The sequence below is a fragment of the Salvelinus namaycush genome, chromosome 30 (assembly GCF_016432855.1).
Source record: "Salvelinus namaycush isolate Seneca chromosome 30, SaNama_1.0, whole genome shotgun sequence".
NCBI lineage: Eukaryota > Metazoa > Chordata > Actinopteri > Salmoniformes > Salmonidae > Salvelinus > Salvelinus namaycush.
The window spans coordinates 14,220,858-14,238,752 of NC_052336.1; the positions used below are offsets into that span (position 1 = coordinate 14,220,858).

General features: G+C 42.4%; 1 protein-coding gene across 2 annotated transcripts in view; it reads left to right on the top strand.

Moving 5' to 3' along the window:
- The window catches only part of LOC120025369 (disintegrin and metalloproteinase domain-containing protein 10-like), an 81,445-nt gene continuing 63,550 nt past the window's right edge, over positions 1-17,895 (top strand). Inside the window, exon 1 of one of the 2 annotated variants that reach the window (XM_038969913.1) lies at positions 1-165. In XM_038969913.1, the coding sequence (XP_038825841.1) occupies positions 99-165 (67 nt within the window). In that variant the 5' untranslated portion in view covers positions 1-98. Of the gene's footprint in view, positions 166-2,360; positions 2,525-17,895 lie in introns of those variants that run through there. The other variant, XM_038969912.1, reaches the window with a different exon arrangement.

Genomic DNA, 17,895 nt, shown 5'->3' on the forward strand with positions numbered 1-17,895 from the left:
GGCGGTTGTGAAGGTACTGCCATAAACAGAGCGCAGACTGCGCCTTTAAGAAGTGCAAATCGAAACAGTAAAGCATTCGCGGTGTCAATGTACTAACAATGAATTTAATCGATATGGTCTTGATACAACTCCTGCTGTTGTTTAATTGCATATGGAATATTAAAGGTAAGTTTTGACATTCTGATTCATACAGCAAGAAAAGTGTTTCATCGCTAGCTAGCTCGCTAATCGGATTGAGAAAATGGTAGCAAGCGAGCTAGGCTAGCAGCGTTAACGTTACCTAGCTGGGAGGGGTGCAGCTCCTGATTTTTTTTTTTTTACATTTATGGTTCCGCTAGGACTATATCGAGAGAGCCTGCTCGAGCCTACGAAAGGTCCACCGAAGTGAAATAAGAATGTAACTGTTGTGGATATTTTTCTTAAGACATTCTCAACTATCTAGACTAATGTTTACTAAAAGTTATATAGTATCAACATACTTGTCCCCATTACTGCAGTTTCAGTCACGCACTGTTAGTTCTGAGAATCAAGTACAGTGGTTCCCAAACTTGAAATGGGGTCCCCTGAGAATATGTGATGTTATCAAACAAATTAATAACTTTATTTTTAAATCTTCACCTGGGTATAGAATACAACTTGTTAGTGTTGACTAAGACCTCTTACACTATTAGAATGTGTTTTCATAGTTCTGGACATCCGGCAGGACCTAAAATTGAGTAAATATGAACACACAGCATTAACTAACGTTAGGGATATACTTTTTCCAAATGGGGTCCTCTGTATTAGAGGTCGACCGACTATGATTTTTCAACGCCGATATCGGTTATTGGAGGACCAAAAAAAGCCGATACCGATTTTTATATATATGTGTAATAATGACAATTGCAACAATACTGACTGAACGATGAACACTTTTATTTTAACTTAATATAATACATCAATAAAATCAATTTAGTCTCAAATAAATAATGAAACATGTTCAATTTGGTTTAAATAATGCAAAAACAAAGTGTTGGAGAAGAACGTAAAAGTGCAATATGTGCCATGTAAAAAAGCTAACGTTTAAGTTCCATGCTCAGAACATGAGAACATATGAAAGCTGGTGGTTCCTTTTAACATGAGCCTTCAATATTCCCATGTAAGAAGTTTTACGTTGTAGTTATTATAGGGTTATTTCTCTCTATACAATTTGTATTTCATATACCTCTGACTATTGGATGTTCTTATAGGCACTTTAGTATTGCCAGTGTAACAGTATAGCTTCCGTCCCTCTCCTCGCTCGAACCAGGAACACATCGACAACAGCCACCCTCGAAGCATCGTTAACCATCGCTCCACAAAAACCGCGGCCCTTGCAGAGCAAGGGGAACAACTACTCCAAGTCTCAGAGCGAGTGACGTTTGAAACGCTATTAGCGCACACCCCGCTAACTAGCTAGCCATTTCACATCTGTTACACCAGCCTAATCTCGGGAGTTGATAGGCTTGAAGTCATACACAGCGCAATGCTTGAAGCATTGCGAAGAGCTGCTGGCAAATGCACGAAAGTGCTGTTTGAATGAATGCTTACGAGCATGCTGCTGCCTACCACTGCTCAGTCAGACTGCTCTATCAAATCATAGACTTAATTATAGTATAATAACACACAGAAATACGAGCCTTAGGTCATTAATATGGTCAAATCTGGAAACTATCATTTCGAAAACAAAACGTTTATTCTTTCAGTGAAATACGGAACCTTTCCGTATTTTATCGAATGGGTGGCATCCATAAGTCTAAATATTGCTGTTACATTGCACAACCTTCAATGTTATGTCATAATTATGTAAAATTCTGGCAAATTAGTTCACAACGAGCCAGGCGGCCCAAACTGTTGCATATACTCTGACTCTGCGTGCAATGACCGCAAGAGAAGTGACACAATTTCCCTAGTTTAATATTGCCTGCTAACATGAATTTCTTTTAACTAAATATGCAGGTTTAAAAATATATACTTCTGGGCCTCCCGGGTGGCGCAGTGGTCTAGAGCACTGCATCGCAGCGCTAGCTGCGCCACCAGAGTCGGGGTTCGCGCCCAGGCTTTTTCGTTATATGTTGGACCCCGGTAAGACTAGCTGTCGCCATTGGGGTCATCTAATGGAGATCCTAATAAATAAGAAATATTAATTTATAGGCTTACTTGATATTGAAAAGTGGCTTGGTTTGTCGCTGTTGAATTTATTGCACTTTAATTGTTGTTTTCAACAAATATAAGCGGCCCTATCAAATAAAAGCAAACAGGTTTTGTTGCGCTAGTGAGGTAGGAGGGACTAGTACGCTGCCTGCGCCTGACGTCAGGCCGTTGGAGACAAGCGGTGAAAGGCGGTTGTGAAGGTACTGCCATAAACAGAGCGCAGACTGCGCCTTTAAGAAGTGCAAATCGAAACAGTAAAGCATTCGCGGTGTCAATGTACTAACAATGAATTTAATCGATATGGTCTTGATACAACTCCTGCTGTTGTTTAATTGCATATGGAATATTAAAGGTAAGTTTTGACATTCTGATTCATACAGCAAGAAAAGTGTTTCATCGCTAGCTAGCTCGCTAATCGGATTGAGAAAATGGTAGCAAGCGAGCTAGGCTAGCAGCGTTAACGTTACCTAGCTGGGAGGGGTGCAGCTCCTGATTTTTTTTTTTTTACATTTATGGTTCCGCTAGGACTATATCGAGAGAGCCTGCTCGAGCCTACGAAAGGTCCACCGAAGTGAAATAAGAATGTAACTGTTGTGGATATTTTTCTTAAGACATTCTCAACTATCTAGACTAATGTTTACTAAAAGTTATATAGTATCAACATACTTGTCCCCATTACTGCAGTTTCAGTCACGCACTGTTAGTTCTGAGAATCAAGTACAGTGGTTCCCAAACTTGAAATGGGGTCCCCTGAGAATATGTGATGTTATCAAACAAATTAATAACTTTATTTTTAAATCTTCACCTGGGTATAGAATACAACTTGTTAGTGTTGACTAAGACCTCTTACACTATTAGAATGTGTTTTCATAGTTCTGGACATCCGGCAGGACCTAAAATTGAGTAAATATGAACACACAGCATTAACTAACGTTAGGGATATACTTTTTCCAAATGGGGTCCTCTGTATTAGAGGTCGACCGACTATGATTTTTCAACGCCGATATCGGTTATTGGAGGACCAAAAAAAGCCGATACCGATTTTTATATATATGTGTAATAATGACAATTGCAACAATACTGACTGAACGATGAACACTTTTATTTTAACTTAATATAATACATCAATAAAATCAATTTAGTCTCAAATAAATAATGAAACATGTTCAATTTGGTTTAAATAATGCAAAAACAAAGTGTTGGAGAAGAACGTAAAAGTGCAATATGTGCCATGTAAAAAAGCTAACGTTTAAGTTCCATGCTCAGAACATGAGAACATATGAAAGCTGGTGGTTCCTTTTAACATGAGCCTTCAATATTCCCATGTAAGAAGTTTTACGTTGTAGTTATTATAGGGTTATTTCTCTCTATACAATTTGTATTTCATATACCTCTGACTATTGGATGTTCTTATAGGCACTTTAGTATTGCCAGTGTAACAGTATAGCTTCCGTCCCTCTCCTCGCTCGAACCAGGAACACATCGACAACAGCCACCCTCGAAGCATCGTTAACCATCGCTCCACAAAAACCGCGGCCCTTGCAGAGCAAGGGGAACAACTACTCCAAGTCTCAGAGCGAGTGACGTTTGAAACGCTATTAGCGCACACCCCGCTAACTAGCTAGCCATTTCACATCTGTTACACCAGCCTAATCTCGGGAGTTGATAGGCTTGAAGTCATACACAGCGCAATGCTTGAAGCATTGCGAAGAGCTGCTGGCAAATGCACGAAAGTGCTGTTTGAATGAATGCTTACGAGCATGCTGCTGCCTACCACTGCTCAGTCAGACTGCTCTATCAAATCATAGACTTAATTATAGTATAATAACACACAGAAATACGAGCCTTAGGTCATTAATATGGTCAAATCTGGAAACTATCATTTCGAAAACAAAACGTTTATTCTTTCAGTGAAATACGGAACCTTTCCGTATTTTATCGAATGGGTGGCATCCATAAGTCTAAATATTGCTGTTACATTGCACAACCTTCAATGTTATGTCATAATTATGTAAAATTCTGGCAAATTAGTTCACAACGAGCCAGGCGGCCCAAACTGTTGCATATACTCTGACTCTGCGTGCAATGACCGCAAGAGAAGTGACACAATTTCCCTAGTTTAATATTGCCTGCTAACATGAATTTCTTTTAACTAAATATGCAGGTTTAAAAATATATACTTCTGGGCCTCCCGGGTGGCGCAGTGGTCTAGAGCACTGCATCGCAGCGCTAGCTGCGCCACCAGAGTCGGGGTTCGCGCCCAGGCTCTGTCGCAGCCGGCCGCGACCGGGAGGTCCGTGGGGCGACGCACAATTGGCTTAGCGTCGTCCGGGTTAGGGAGGGTTTGGCCGGTAGGGATATCCTTGTCTCATCGCGCTCCAGCGACTCCTGTGGCGGGCCGGGCGCAGTGCGCGCTAACCGAGGGGGGCGGGTGCACGGTGTTTCCTCCGACACATTGGTGCGGCTGGCTTCCGGGTTGGAGGCGCGCTGTGTTAAGAAGCAGTGCGGCTTGGTTGGGTTGTGCTTCGGAGGACGCATGGCTTTCGACCTTCGTCTCTCCCGAGCCCGTACGGGAGTTGTAGCGATGAGACAAGATAGTAATTACTAGCGATTGGATACCACGAAAATTGGGGAGAAAAGGGGATAAAATTGTAAAAAAAAAAATATATATATATATATATATATATATATACTTCTGTGTATTGATTTTAAGAAAGGCAGTGATGTTTATGGTTCGGTACATTCGTGCAACGATTATGCTTTTTTCGCAAATGCCCTTTTGTTAAATCATCCCCCGTTTGGCGAAGTTGGCTGTCTTTGTTACGAAGAAATAGTCTTCACAGTTCGCAACGAGCCAGGTGGCCCAAACTGCTGCATATACCTTGACTCTGTTGCACAGAACGCAAGAGAAGTGACAATTTCCCTAGTTAAAAGAAAATCATGTTAGCAGGCAATATTAACTAAATATGCAGGTTTAAAAATATATACGTGTGTATTGATTTTAAGAAAGGCGTTGATGTTTATGGTTAGGTACACTGGTGCAACGACCGTGCTTTTTTTCGCGAATGCGCTTGTTAAATCACCCGTTTGGCGAAGTAGGCTGTGATTCAATGATAAATTAACAGGCACCGCATCGATTATATGCAACGCAGGACAAGCTAGATAAACTAGTAATATCATAAACCATGTGTAGTTTACTAGTAATTATGTTAAGATTGATTGTTTTTTATAAGATACGTTTAATGCTAGCTAGCACCTTACCTTGGCTCCTTGCTGCACTTGCATAACAGGTAGTCAGCCTGCCACGCAGTCTCCTCGTGGAGTGCAATGTAATCGGCCATGATCGGTGTCCGACAATGCCGATTACCGATTGTTATGAAAACTTGAACTCGCCCTAATTAATCGTCCATTCCGATTAATCGGTTGACCTCTACTCTGTATATTCTAGTGTCAATTTAGGGTCTTGTGCAGTAAATGTTTGGGAACCCCTGGTCTAGTAGCAAGTTGATTTGTGTACATTTTTGCTGGGAAAGTGATTACATGCGAATGTACAGAATTTGCTAGCAATTTCGACAGAAAGGCAAAGGCTAATCATACATTGTGACTTGGTAAATTAGATTTGTCATTCTCATGATGTGCCCAACTCACTGACTTTAATTTCTGTATTTTATATATATATACAGCCTAGCAAGATCTCTATGGCTCTGATGCAAATATTACTTTATTTCTATGGTAGACTATAATTAGTTAGTGATCTGTATTTTCAAAATTCTAAGCTGATTTGAATTCAATCAGCACTCAGACGACCTGAAAACATGACACATGGACAGGATGTCCCCTGTGATGTAATAGCGTGCATTAGAATAGACTTTCACTGACCCATGTAGGCTATTTCATAAACATGCCATCAAACGTTTGACTTCATCATTATTCTTCGCCCTGTTAAGGTCCCACTCCATCTGGGTCTGACTACTGCTGAGTTGACTATACGCCTCATCTGTCTGACATCGAATGCATTTTTCATTTCCCTCTCCTGTTTGCCATGGGCTAAAATACATATGCAGGGTCTGTTTTTTTTTTTTACCTGCTCTGACAGTCTGTTTTTTCGTGTGTGTGAACAAAGTGAGTAATTGATATGCCTGAAGCTGCTGTGGGCCTTGTGTTCCCCTGTGCCCCCTGAGCATTGAGCTCCCCTGCATTTCCTAACTGGTGTCCTGTTTGTTTGTTCAATGTTGGGAACAGAAACTTTCCACTGCAGATTAAGTGTTGTTTCAGAGACGGCTAGGTCTGATTAAAATATCAGGACTTGGATTTAATTTGAGCCTCAAATTGTTATTTTGTTGTCAAAACCTCATTGAAATTACTAGTGCATAATTGATCATCTTAATTTAATTATTTTGTTTATTCCACTTGAGTAACTCTCATTAGCTAATAAAGTAGAATGAACCATGTTTCATGGCTCTCCTTGATGAGCTAATATATTCCCACTCATTGGCATTAATCATACTTTTTGGTTGTTTGTTGACTTATGTTATTCATGACAGCCAAGTTTGAGCCTTTCATTTGCCTATTTGTCTTTTAGTACAGTAATGACTCCAATCCATTCAAGGGACTGGGACATACGCTCAAATTCTAATACTGTAAAAGTACATCCTTCCTCCCTGTCTTCAGCTGTCCTTAGGGTGATGACTCTTCTGATGTGGATTGATTCGTGAAGCAACTCAATGTTAGCCATATTGGTTTTACCTACCATGTCTGATCACGGTTCACTTGAAGGGAGTAAAGAATAAATAAATGCTTTAAACAATGCCTTCAGCATCGAATTGGTTCACCCGACATGGGCCAGATGTTGGGTCAGATAGTCATTTTGCTGTCAGACTAATTGCAGAACTAAACAGAGCAGCAGCATATCTCTGTGTGAGGCACATGTTCCCTGGTGTGTCCTTGAGAGCGTTTGCTGCCAACTGAGAGTGTGTGAGCAGAGAGGATGCCACCTAGATTCCCTGATGGTTCACCACAATGTTTGCTGTCTGGAAAAGAGGATATGAGCCAGCCAGACTGGAACTCCAAGGTTTACTGAGGAAACAGAGTTCTCTTAGAGAACCATGATAATGTTCTTTCATAAACTAAGAAGATAAGTCCACCAATGTCCACTCCAAATGCAATTTTAAAAGCACAGATTTGTATTCAAATGGAGAGTTTGGGATTAAATTGGTCACCACTATAGCAATTCATGTCCTCTAGGCTTAGGCTAGAACCTCAGATCGTTGTACACTGAGTGTACAAAACATTAGGAACACCATCCTAATATTGTGTTGCATGGACTCTATAAGGTGTCAAGCATTCCACAGGGATGCTTCCCACAGTGGCTGGGTGACCTTTGGGTGGTGGACCATTCTTGATACATGGGTGAAAAACCCTTAACACGCTCGAACCGGTGCGCCTGCACCTACTACCATACCCCGTTCAAATGCATTTAAATCCCTCTGAATGGCACACATACACAATCCTTGTCTCAAGGCTTAAAAATCCTTCTTTACCCTGTGTCCTCCCCTTCATCAACACTGATTGAAGTGGATTTAACAAGTGACATCAATAAGGGATCAAAGCTTTCACCTAGATTCACCTGGTTGTTCTATGTCATGGAAAGAGCAGGTGTTCCTAATGTTTTGTACACTGTGTATAATCTTATACATTTTTACTGGGAAGGCAAATTATATTATCAGGATTTGGGTTTCTAAATCTATAATTCAATGCTAGATGCCACATGCAGATTAATAATCAATGTGAGAGATGTTGTCATAAAACCATAGATTTGATTCATGGGTGGATATTAATGATTTGTTAGGGTTTGTGGAAACAGATTCTTCCCTTTTGACTCAAATATGTTTCCAGAGTTGAACATTAATTATTCATAGAGGGAAAGCAGGAGTTCTGGCTAATCTGTTCAATACCAGCTAAACATTTTTAGCTGGTACTGATCCAAAAGCCATAATTTCTAAAGAGGAAGTAGAGTAGGCAACCATGTTAATTAAACTAGTAACATCCCTATGTTCCAACGGATCATATTCTCTTCACCTGTTGAGATGCTGTCTTTTCACTAGCGCTGTGGGACTCCACACACCGGCTTCATTATCTCCCATTCTGCTGTTTCACGCAGACATTACATGGGGTGTGTGACGTCCCCGTTCATTTGAATGTATTGGAGATCATTTGCCAAGAGAAGATTAGAAGATGTCAGTGAGACTCGGAGAGAGAGAGACTGACAAGGCCTTGTTTGTATGTGGAGAATAAAACAGTGTTTTGGAGCCATCAGGAGTTGCCATCAGGAGTCCTGTGCTTTGGTAATACACAGTGGCTTGTCAGGGAGGCATAGCAAAGCCTTTCAGAATGTGGGGTTGTGGAAAAATATTTAATCCTGGATTATATTTCCCCTCACATATCCAAAGAACTTCAATGAGTCTCCACGATTGACATTGTTATAAAAACACTTGATATTGTGTTTTGTTAGTTTGAAGCATACAGAGCAGCATTCTAGTATATTCACACTCAAAGGCAAATATTATTTACCATATTCAAGATGTGCAATGTCAGTGTCAGAAATGCAGAGTGGCTTTGTGCATTTTTGCCCCTAGATTTTCCAAATTTGCCCCTGAGAGCTCTTGATGGAAAAAGCTGCCGCAATTTTTTCAAAACAAGTCAACAGGGGCAAAATATGCCCCTAACTTTAGATATTTTTTTTCTCCATTGGTATCACACTTCATACAGTATGTGTCCACAAAGGATTCTCCTTGACTCATCCAATCAGATCAAGTGCACTCTGCTGGCAGCTATCCCCAGCACTCCCCCATCTCGCCCTCTTTGTTGTCAACATTCTTATTTTCAATGCATTTTCCAAGTTGTGAAAATGCTAGTGTTCTTGTCTGGTGTATGGTCAACCAAGGTCAGAGATTGCTTAATTGGATTTTCACCGCTCAAGGGCATCATTTCCATGTTTCAGGTGTTGCCTAATATGCAGGCTATAAACGAATAGGCCCTATGTACGAAATGCAGGGAAGTTTGTCTAGTGGTGGTATAGTATTGATACCCAAGGCAATACGACATTTCTTCACCTTAGGAGGAAATGTCCGTTTTTTTTTTCTCCTCTAATTTAAACTTCTGAATAAGCCACGATTAACCCACAGCTCTATGTTATCATACTCCTACTGTAGTGCATGTAAGGTTGGAACTTTCAATAAAGACACTCCCGCTCTCAGCTGGTCGTAGTGTGTGGTGCTGCACTAGTGTAAACTCAGTGACATGATGGGCGGAGCTGTTTCCGTTCTGTTCCATCCCAGGGTGAGCAGACAGAGTAGTGTGTGTGTGTGTGTGCACCACAAACATTCACTGTAAGATTAAAACATGGGTCATGACAGGAAATGGATGCTTGTCTGTGTGTTTGTGAAAGGTTGAAAAACACAGGGAGGGAGTAAAGATAAGAAAAATAAGACATTTTGATGTAATGTCACTGCTATTGTGATGTCATGTTTCCTGGTTGACATGTGGACCTCAGCAATATGGATTCTGAATGGTTTTTGTGTTGAGGCATTTGTGTTTATTTTGTTTAAAAAATGTCTTCACATTTTCAAACAGTCCATTTAGTAAGGCACGCGTCCAGAGACACATACCAGCTCTACTGGTAGTACAGTACTGCACCTGTCGATGACACAAGTTGTTCTGCTCACACTCCATTCTTATGTTTAATAAATGTATCGTATAGAGCGTGTGTGGCAGGCTTACAATGATGGCAAAACAACATTTGAGAGTGTGCTGACCCTGGTGCTAGAAGGGGGTACGCAGCTGGAGGTTGAATGTTTTGAAGGTGTACAGGACTATAAAAAGTTTGGGAACCACTGTACTAGTCAAATTAGGCCTAGGCCCTCTGAAGACAGCATCAAGCAACAATTCAGGAAACTGAAACATGTAGCCAAGCATAAACAATCAATAATGATTACCAGTGATGTTTTACTGACAGGGACCTACCTACCAGTCATTGCTTATCAGACTCACCACATTGGTTTGTTGATGCACCGTTTCCTCTGTTGCTTTCTTTTGTGGGGAAACTGTGAAATGGTTGACTAGTTTGTTCGTTCTGATACTTGTGACATGGTGCCTGACATTTGTATTTCTATAATGACTGTGTTCTTACATTCCCTGTCAGTTTGTTTTTCTGGCTTTATTCAGAGTGCATGGTTCTACCGCGAGTGTTTTGACTTGCCAATCAGTTTCCTGAAAGACAATAGTAAACTAACATTGACCTGAAAATGGTTCCTGTGTTGAATCGTGTTCCAGTGTCAAATCACTATTCTTTTCACAGCAGTATCTCTTTCAGGTGGGAGCTGTAAGCAGCATCACATTCAGTTCTGACTTTGTTATCAGTAGGCTCTTTGTGTTAACAAGCAGACTACTAACTTGCTCTGCCTCTTGTTTCTTTGCTCTCTGCATCATATTCAAGTGGATGTTGAGCAGTAAGACTAGAATGAAGAAATCTACTCAAAAGCACAATGCTTTTAGGTGTGTGTGTGTGGGCCTAGTCTAGTTATAATTTTGTGCTAAGCCCTCAGCACATAGAAACATGCCTTCACATCACAATCTCCTTTGCCCGTGACTCCACAGTAGGCTAACCTAGTTCTATGTGCAGACATTGTGCTGGGTGAGCCATACATAATAGCTGCTTCATAATTATTTTAGCATTACATGAGCAATGGACCCCACACCCTGTACAGTAGTTCAGATGAAATTCTTCTAAGCATGCATGGAATGAGGAGGAACATTGTACCTAGCTACTAATGATGGGGGGAAAATACAAAGTTACAGTTGTGCTTTGTTTTGCTACTGCGGGCAGCGTTAGCTAGAGACAGCCGGCTGTCCCTGCTCCAAAACTCAGGTATTTTTCATCCCATAGCTTGTTCTCCATCTTTAAAAAAGAAAAAATGGTGGGCAAACATGTTTTCAGCACTTTTATTTCCCTGACTGATCAAAACTAATTTTCTCGTGCTCTGTCTATCTGAAGCCGACATAACATGAGCAATATGTTTGGAACATGAAATCACAATAAAATCACAGTATAGAATCGCAATCCGTATTTTATCTACACCGAAGTATCGCGCTAATATCATATTGTGTGATCCCTGGCAATTCCCAGCCCTACTAGCTACATTATGCTTTTGTATTTCAGACCGCTGCCTTGACTATTGCCCATACAGGACTGCGGCTCCCAGACCCAACACAAAGCGTATTTGTCCAATAACATCTGCTGCCACCACTACCCATCGGATTAGTAGCTTCTCAGCGGTTAAAGGCTGCAGCTAGCCACAGGGACCACTGGACAGTGGACATGGCATTGGTCCACACCACAACAGTACCCACCAATGCCATGTTGTTTCCACCCCTCAGTAGTCAATGGCTGGATGTCATGTCAGGGATGTAGACTAGTGGTTTACCCATCACTCACAGTGTTGTGGTATGGTGCAATAGCAGCCAGTAGAACAAGTGGTGGAGCCCTGAGCTCTCTGGCCTGTCAAACAACCTGCCTTTACCCAGCATGCTAATGTATGGGGAGGGTGAGTCATCATGACCCAAGCTGTTTCCACTTCCTCTGTTCCTGTTCTATCTACCCTGTCAAACTTGGCACCTCCGTGAGTGAGGATGAAGACACTGAAATACTATTGACTAAGCCTGCAGTATGAAGCCCACAGGCACTACTTGTCATTGACAGCTCTGGCAATTTGGGCTAGCAGGTGCATTCCAGCAGGACACAAATAAGGAGTAGCCAACATTTTCTCTTGCAAATTAGTGTTAGTCCTTTACCCTGCCAACTAATTCAAAGTCAGTGACTACTTGCAACACTTCAAATGGATTGACTAGGCAAACAACATTCTTGTATGCGCTAGGCATAGGCCTATATTGTTTGGGGCAGCAGGTAGCCTAGTGGTTAGAGCGTTGGACCAGTAACCGAAAGGTTGCTAGATCGAATCCCTGAGCTGACGAGGTAAAAATCTGTCGTTCTGCCCCTGAACAAGGCAGTTAACCCACTGTTCATCGGCCGTCTTTGTAAATAAGAATTTGTTCTTAACTGACTTGCCTAGTTAAATAAAGGTAAAATAAAACATGTAAATAAAAAAAATAAAAAAAATATATAAATTTGAATATTCCAGAGGGTTTTACATGAACTTTTTGTGGGGGAGGAAGGGAGGAAATTATGATTGAAATTATGATATTCCTCTTCTTATTTTTATTTATTTTTTATGTAATGAAAACACTTCCTTATGCTGCCATATCCAGCACTGGGGTCACAGTCCTCACATGCCCCACCCTTCCTCCGGACAGTGACCCTGCACACAGATCTGGTGTGATACGGAAAGGAAAATAAGAGGCGCGGCTGTGCCATGGAAACAACAGTCGTACATTCCTCCAATGGATTTTCTCAATGAAAAAATCCATGAAACCACTGGAGTCGTATGTGGTCTGACAACTGAAGGGACCATGGTGTGCCTGCCATACTCCATCTCCAACCAACAGCCTTCGAGTTGACCTTTACCCTGTTGATTCCGTTCGTTGAGAGCAGCTTTGGCTGCTGTAGGCTGTGTTAGTGGGTTTGTACATAACAGGCTAAATATTTCCCTTTTAGGACAGAGGTTTAACAACAGATGATGAGTATCACTGGAAGGCATATCCCCTAAAACTGTACATTGTACCAATGGAGGGAAAAAGACATCCCATTGTCATGAAGTTTAAGATATCTGGGTTTTGTTAAACTGAATAAATCTACTTTGTTGCAACTTCCGTTCTTAGAAACCTTCAGTGTTGCAATTACTAGGGCTGTGAGGATACCAGTATCGCAATATTATTCCCATGACAAAAATGAAAACACACGAAGCAGACAAACCTCTTTGGTCTTTTAACAATCTGCTGTATTTAAGTTGTGTGCTACAGCTTGGAAATTAAATAAATGTGACTGGAGGATAACCTAATGATGTTTGTTTCCAACATTTAGGGCTGTTATCCTAAAGAAGTTTAATCCTCATGTTTTTGTTTACTTGCCACGGTACTAACAAGTATCATGCTGGCCCTAGCAATTACTACAGAACAAATATTCAAACGAGAACTAACCTTGTTCTTTTAACCAAACATTTCAATTAAACTAAAGGCTGTTTTGCATGATAGTGTTGTCAATATTTTGTGTGTCACTTCTCAGAAACACCAGCCCTTGCCAAATTGAGCCATATACAACGATCCGTCTCTTTAGTCAAATAATTGCATTTCTCTCTAGTCTATTCTGCTTTATTCCACTGGTGTTACATGTTAATAGGCTGTGTGGGACAACGCATAGGAGATGTCATGCCCATGTATGGGGGTTGATGGAGGCAATCTGAGCGTGCTCTGTTTTGTTTTCCAGCCCTCTGTTTCCTGATTGATTAATCTTCTTCCCTTATTCTCACATTAAAAAGCCCACCAGTTCCTGTGTTTCTGTCCATCAGTGTGTCACACTAGACTGCTACTGTCATTAGTCTATTTGTTGGGGGGAGGGCTAAGAAAAGCTAGTGCAAATCTCTGAATATTTTTTTCCCCCACTCATTCATGAACATGTCATGGCAGGTCGGGTCTGGCCCCTGCTTGTTGAAGAGTTTTTACTCCCACATACTAGTGCCACCATGACAATACAATCTCTGGTCCATTACCCCAGCAGCACTGTATGAGCTCCTCTCTTTAGGTAATTATTCCCAGAGCTGTGAAGCACGGAGTGTCCCCTTCATATCAAACACAGCATTAGCTGATGACCATACATTTCTTAATGGGGTTTTTAAACTAGCTTCTCAGGTAGTAGGCTAACGCCTAGCTGTGAGAATCTCTGAAAGGAAACGGTCATCTCAGCCAATCTCTTTTGAATTTAGTTGTCTCCTTGCTCATGACGTTATAGACGGGTTGGTTGTTTAGCAACACAACCGACGCCTGGGCAACTGTGGGGAAAGACAGACAGGGTTGGCTTAGATTGTTAACAGCATGTAAACTATATTTAGTCTCCAATGTTTATTGAAAACATAAATACATTTGCACAATGAGCTTGTCTCTCAAATACATTGTTACAGTTGTTGGTTAGCTAGCTAATTTTAGCTATATTAGCATAGACGTGACATCAGTAAAAATACACCTCAAAACAAGACATGGTATCAAGATAAAACTAGCTTGAAAGAGCCACCTATGATTCCCACTTAGCTAGCAACAATGACAAGAAGCTGCCATCTGACCATCCAGAATCACAACAACATGGCCTTCTGCCCCATTGAAGCGTGCCCATTGTTTTCATGACGTTGCCAGCTAACCAGTCTACAACCAGCTAGCAGGTGGACTGCTAAAACGGCAACTAATTTGGCTCTTATCCTCAGGTGTGTTCGACTGTTGTTATCTGACCATTCTTTAAAGCCTTTGTTGACTAGGAGTGGACCAATGATAACGCTTGGCGGATGAGCTGTTCTATGCGGCGGTGAGTCTCGCGCTCCAGCTGTGTGTGTAAGCCTGCTTAGCGTGGCTGCTCTGCTTCGTGGTAGAGAATTGAGCCGCTGCCCTGGTGTCGCTGTGAGAGTCAGTGCCTCCCGCCCTCCCTGTGCTCCGTCTTTATTACCCAGAGTCGTGTGGAGGCACACTGTCAGAGTGTGCTCTTTAGCATCTGTGTGTCAGCGCTTTAATGAAATTGATGGCCTATGTCTAAATCTGAGCCGGTCTTCATGCAGCTGAGCTCTCAGGATTATGCTTTGCCTCCACAGTTCTTTCCACCGTCACACTTAGCCGTACTCTTGACATCCTGCAAACTGAGGGCTTCATCAGCGGAGAGCTTGGAGACTGGGTAGATGTGCTCATTTAACAGATTTGGGACTGTCTGGGAGACATTTCTACCTGACTCTGCTCTCGCCAACCTCTTGTTTTAACGTTAGGCATTTCTCTTTCACAAAAGGCATTTGTCTTTCACAAGTGGCAACAGCTTACTTTTTTGTGTTTTTTGACATCCCTCCTTTTTAAGAATAATCTTTTTGCTGTTTTGCCTTCAACTGTTTATTTATGTAATCTCCTCAGATCCACTTCTAGTCTACAGAGGCATTCTGGAGGTAAGAGGAAAATCGAATGTGGAAAAAGGATTATTCTCCAAAGATGAAAAGGTCTGCTGTCAACACTCTCCCTTCATAGAAAAGCATTGTTCCTTTGCCACACTGTTGTTGTGCGCTTAAAGTGTTTTTGTGTTCTAGTCTAGCAGATGTGAATATTATTTTTTTCCTCCCTCAGTATTTCTTGAGCCCTTTCAAATTCAAATGTTTAAATGCTCTCAACTCTAGTACACAGCTGTCAGGGAAGAGGCTGTATTTTCCACTTCGGCATGATCCTAAGGAGCCCCTCGGTGTGAATGAAGTGGGATCATTCTCCCACCAATGGGCAGCTCTGGAGACACCAGACTGGACACGCACAGTCTAGCCCTACTGTCCGGACTGACTAGTGAGAGGAGCAGTTTGAACGTTTGCCCAGTGTTGCCAAGCTGTCTGGGCAGAGGAATATTCTCAGCTAGCATCAGCCAGTATAGTAGACAGTCTCAATAAGGCTCTAACACCGCAACCAGCCAGCATAGCATCAGTCAGCCAACAGCTGAGCTACATATGAGCAGGAGCCAGTGTGCTGTTCCTATGGGACTAGCTTTAATTTTAACCTGAAAAATAACTGAATGAATAAGTGATGGCTGCTTCCATCCCGTGCTGATTGCTAAAAGTGTGACCGTTGCATCTAAAAGCTCTTTAAAAGCCTCCTGTTTCTACATTAATGTCCCCTCACTTTCCTGAAAAAGTAACCGCACAGTGACAGACCCCCAGGAGAGAGGGGTAGCCTCGTGTGGAATTGCGATGCATGTCAGTGTCCCTCTCTTAACGAGCAGCGTTTATCCCCTAGCCAGAACTAGATAAGTGGAGAGTTTTATCACAGCCGAGCAGGTGGAAGCGGGGGCTGCGCCGCTGCTGTTTCCGGGAGAAAACTGCTCCCTCTGCTGTTTCCTGAAGTCCACGATCATCTCCTTTGTTTTGTTGATGTTGAGTGATGGGTTGTTTTTCCTGACACCACACACCGAGAGCCCTCACCACCTCCCTATAGGCTGTCTCGTTGTTGTTGGTAATCAAGCTTCTACTGTTGTGTCGTCTGCAAACTTGATGATTGAGTTGGAGGCGTGCATGGCCACTCAGTCATGGGTGAACGGGGAGTACAGGAGGGGGCTGAGCACGCACCCTTGTGGGGACCCAGTGTTGAGGATCAGTGACGTGGAGATTTTTCCTACCTTCACCTCCTGGGGGCGGCCCGTCAGGAAGTCCAGGACCCAATTGCACAGGGTGGGGTTGAGACCCAGGGCCTCAAGCTTTAATGATGTTTGGAGGTTATTATGGTGTTGAACGCTGAGCTGTAGTCAATGAACGGCATTCTTCCATAAGTATTCCTCTTGTCCAGATGAGATAGGGCAGTGTGATGGCGATTGCATCATCTGTGGACCTATTGGGGCGGTATGCAAATTGAAGTGGGTCTAGGGTGACAGGTAAGGTGGAGGTGATATGATCCTTGACTAGTCTCTCAAAGCACTTCATAATGACAGAAGTGAGTGCTATGGGGAGATAGTCATTTAGTTCAGTTACCTTTGCCTTCTTGGCTACAGGAACAATGGTGGTCATCTTGAAGCATGTGGGGACAGCAGACTGGGATAGGGAGATATTGAATATGTCCGTAAACACACCAGCCAGCTGGTCTGCACATGCTCTGAGGACGCGGCTAGGGATGCTGTCTGGGCCGGCAGCCCTGCGAGGGTTAACATGTTTTAAATGTCTTACTCACGTCGGCCACGGAGAAGGAGAGCCCACAGTCCTTGGTAGCCGACCGTGTCTGTGGCACTGTATAAAAGTTATTTTGTTGGCATTTACGTGTGTCCCCATTACCAGTAAAACATAATCAAAACCTATTTATTTCACTTACTTTCTGTGCTGTTTCGTTGTTCAGTCGTTTCATTCTCAACCAGGATTTCATCATACTTGTCAAGCAGTGAAGTTTCAGCTCTGTCTGTCCGTGGCGCCTCTTGCTCGGTGCGCACTGTCACTGTGTCCGTTTCCATCTTGTCCAGCTGTGTATGTAAAATGTTCACGTAAACCCTGTTTCTTGTCTGCATCGAAGTAGCAGTCCTTATGCCTAGCATCGAGCATGGTGGCAACACAGTAAAGAGGCTCAGAGAATGCCACCGAATCGCTTGTTCACAGCCTTGAGTACTTTTGTACGTTTTAACCCCACGGTCTGTGTTGGCAGTTTTGTTGAGCAGGAGTTTCAATGCCATGACAGAGGGTATCACGTCTGCTGCAGATGCAGTTGATGAGCTTATTTCTCCAGTCAGTTGTTCGAATGGAGCTAGCTAATGTGTTCATGTTTGAAACATGTTCTCAAATGACATCAGCGGTATGACAACCAGCACATTCTTGAGCATGTGCTGTCAGGCTCATGGGGCTGACATCGCTGGTCCAAATGTCAGTCATGAAGCAAATGGCATCCATGGTAGCTCATGGATGTGCGTTTCAACAATATGTGTAACTTCCATAGCAAGTAGCTCATGGATGTGCGTTTCAACAATATGTGTAACTTCGGTAGGGCAACACCTGAAGAATACCGCCTACTTGATAG